At 30.2% G+C, this 1,240-nt stretch overlaps 1 protein-coding gene across 2 annotated transcripts in view; it reads right to left on the bottom strand.

The window, feature by feature from the left end:
* The window catches only part of LOC106476514 (myocyte-specific enhancer factor 2C-like), an 11,221-nt gene extending 10,187 nt beyond the window's left edge, over positions 1-1,034 (bottom strand). For both annotated transcript variants that reach the window (XM_022380359.1, XM_013937170.2), the window contains exon 1: positions 834-1,034. In XM_022380359.1, the coding sequence (XP_022236067.1) occupies positions 834-1,007 (174 nt within the window). In that variant the 5' untranslated portion in view covers positions 1,008-1,034. The remainder of the gene's footprint in view (positions 1-833) is intronic.
* Positions 1,035-1,240: the final 206 nt, after the last annotated feature.

Raw genomic sequence — 1,240 nt, 5'->3', positions numbered from 1 at the left:
CATTCACATAAAAACGTAGTTCACACCTGAATAAATGAGTTCACATTTCACATAAAAACGTGTTCACACCTGAATAAATAAGTTCGTATTTCACATAAAAACGTGTTTACTCCTGAATAAATAAGTTCACATTTCACATAAAAACGTGTTCACACCCTTAATAAATAAGTTCACATTTCACATAAAAACGTGTTCACATTTGAATAAATAAGTTCACATTGCACATAAAAACGTGTTTACAACTGAATAAATAAGTTCACATTTCACATAAAAACGTGTTTACAACTGAATAAATAAGTTCACATTTCACATAAAAACGCGTTCACACCTGAATAAATAAGTTCACATTTCACATAAAAACGTGTTTGCAACTGAATAAATAAGTTCACATTTCACATAAAAACGTGTTTACACCTGAATAAATAAGTTCACATTTCACATAAAAACATATTCACACCTGAATAAATGAGTTCATATTTCACATAAAAACGTGTTCTCACCTGGATAATAAAAACTTTCTTAAAACAAAATATTTTTCTTGTATCACAACAGACATCTACTTTAAGAACTCCAGTACTATGTATGTATATATATATATATATAATTCAAAAGCGACAAAGGACCTGTTGGTCTATCTAAGCCGTCTCATCCACTATATTAAACTCTAAAATAAAAATAAAACTTCCAAAGCCATTCTTTATTATTCAAATATTTATGAAGCCTTCCAATGAACTCACTTAAATAAACTGCATATACCACATGTGAAGGTAACCCATTCCAAAAAAAACATGCACCGTGTTAGAAAAATAAAACTGTCTTAGCTGAAGACGTACTTCCATAATGTCACTGTTGGTTCTGCTTTCATGAGGTTCGTTGTATTCAGTGTACTTCAACAGTATCTTATCCATGTCTGTGCTTGCGTACTGAAACAGTTTGTTGGTGGTGTTAAAAATGATTAGCGCAATCTCGCAGTTGCACAAGACGCTGAGTTCGTAAGCCTTCTTCATGAGCCCGAACTTTCGCTTTTAAAAGTCACCTGTTCAAGTGAAAAAACGAAAACACAGTCCAGTTTATGCTTTATGTAAATAACGTTAAGTATTGAATTACTACATTAATTAATAGAGAAATCGGCTTCTAATTAATATAACTTTTATTAAACGTAAACACATCAAAGAAACATAATGAAAATGTACACTATACTAGTATTATCATATAATATATATCATTAACTTAATTACAT

Source organism: Limulus polyphemus, unplaced genomic scaffold, assembly GCF_000517525.1.
Source record: "Limulus polyphemus unplaced genomic scaffold, Limulus_polyphemus-2.1.2 Scaffold10765, whole genome shotgun sequence".
NCBI lineage: Eukaryota > Metazoa > Arthropoda > Merostomata > Xiphosura > Limulidae > Limulus > Limulus polyphemus.
This window is presented reverse-complemented; position numbering and strand designations above follow the sequence as displayed.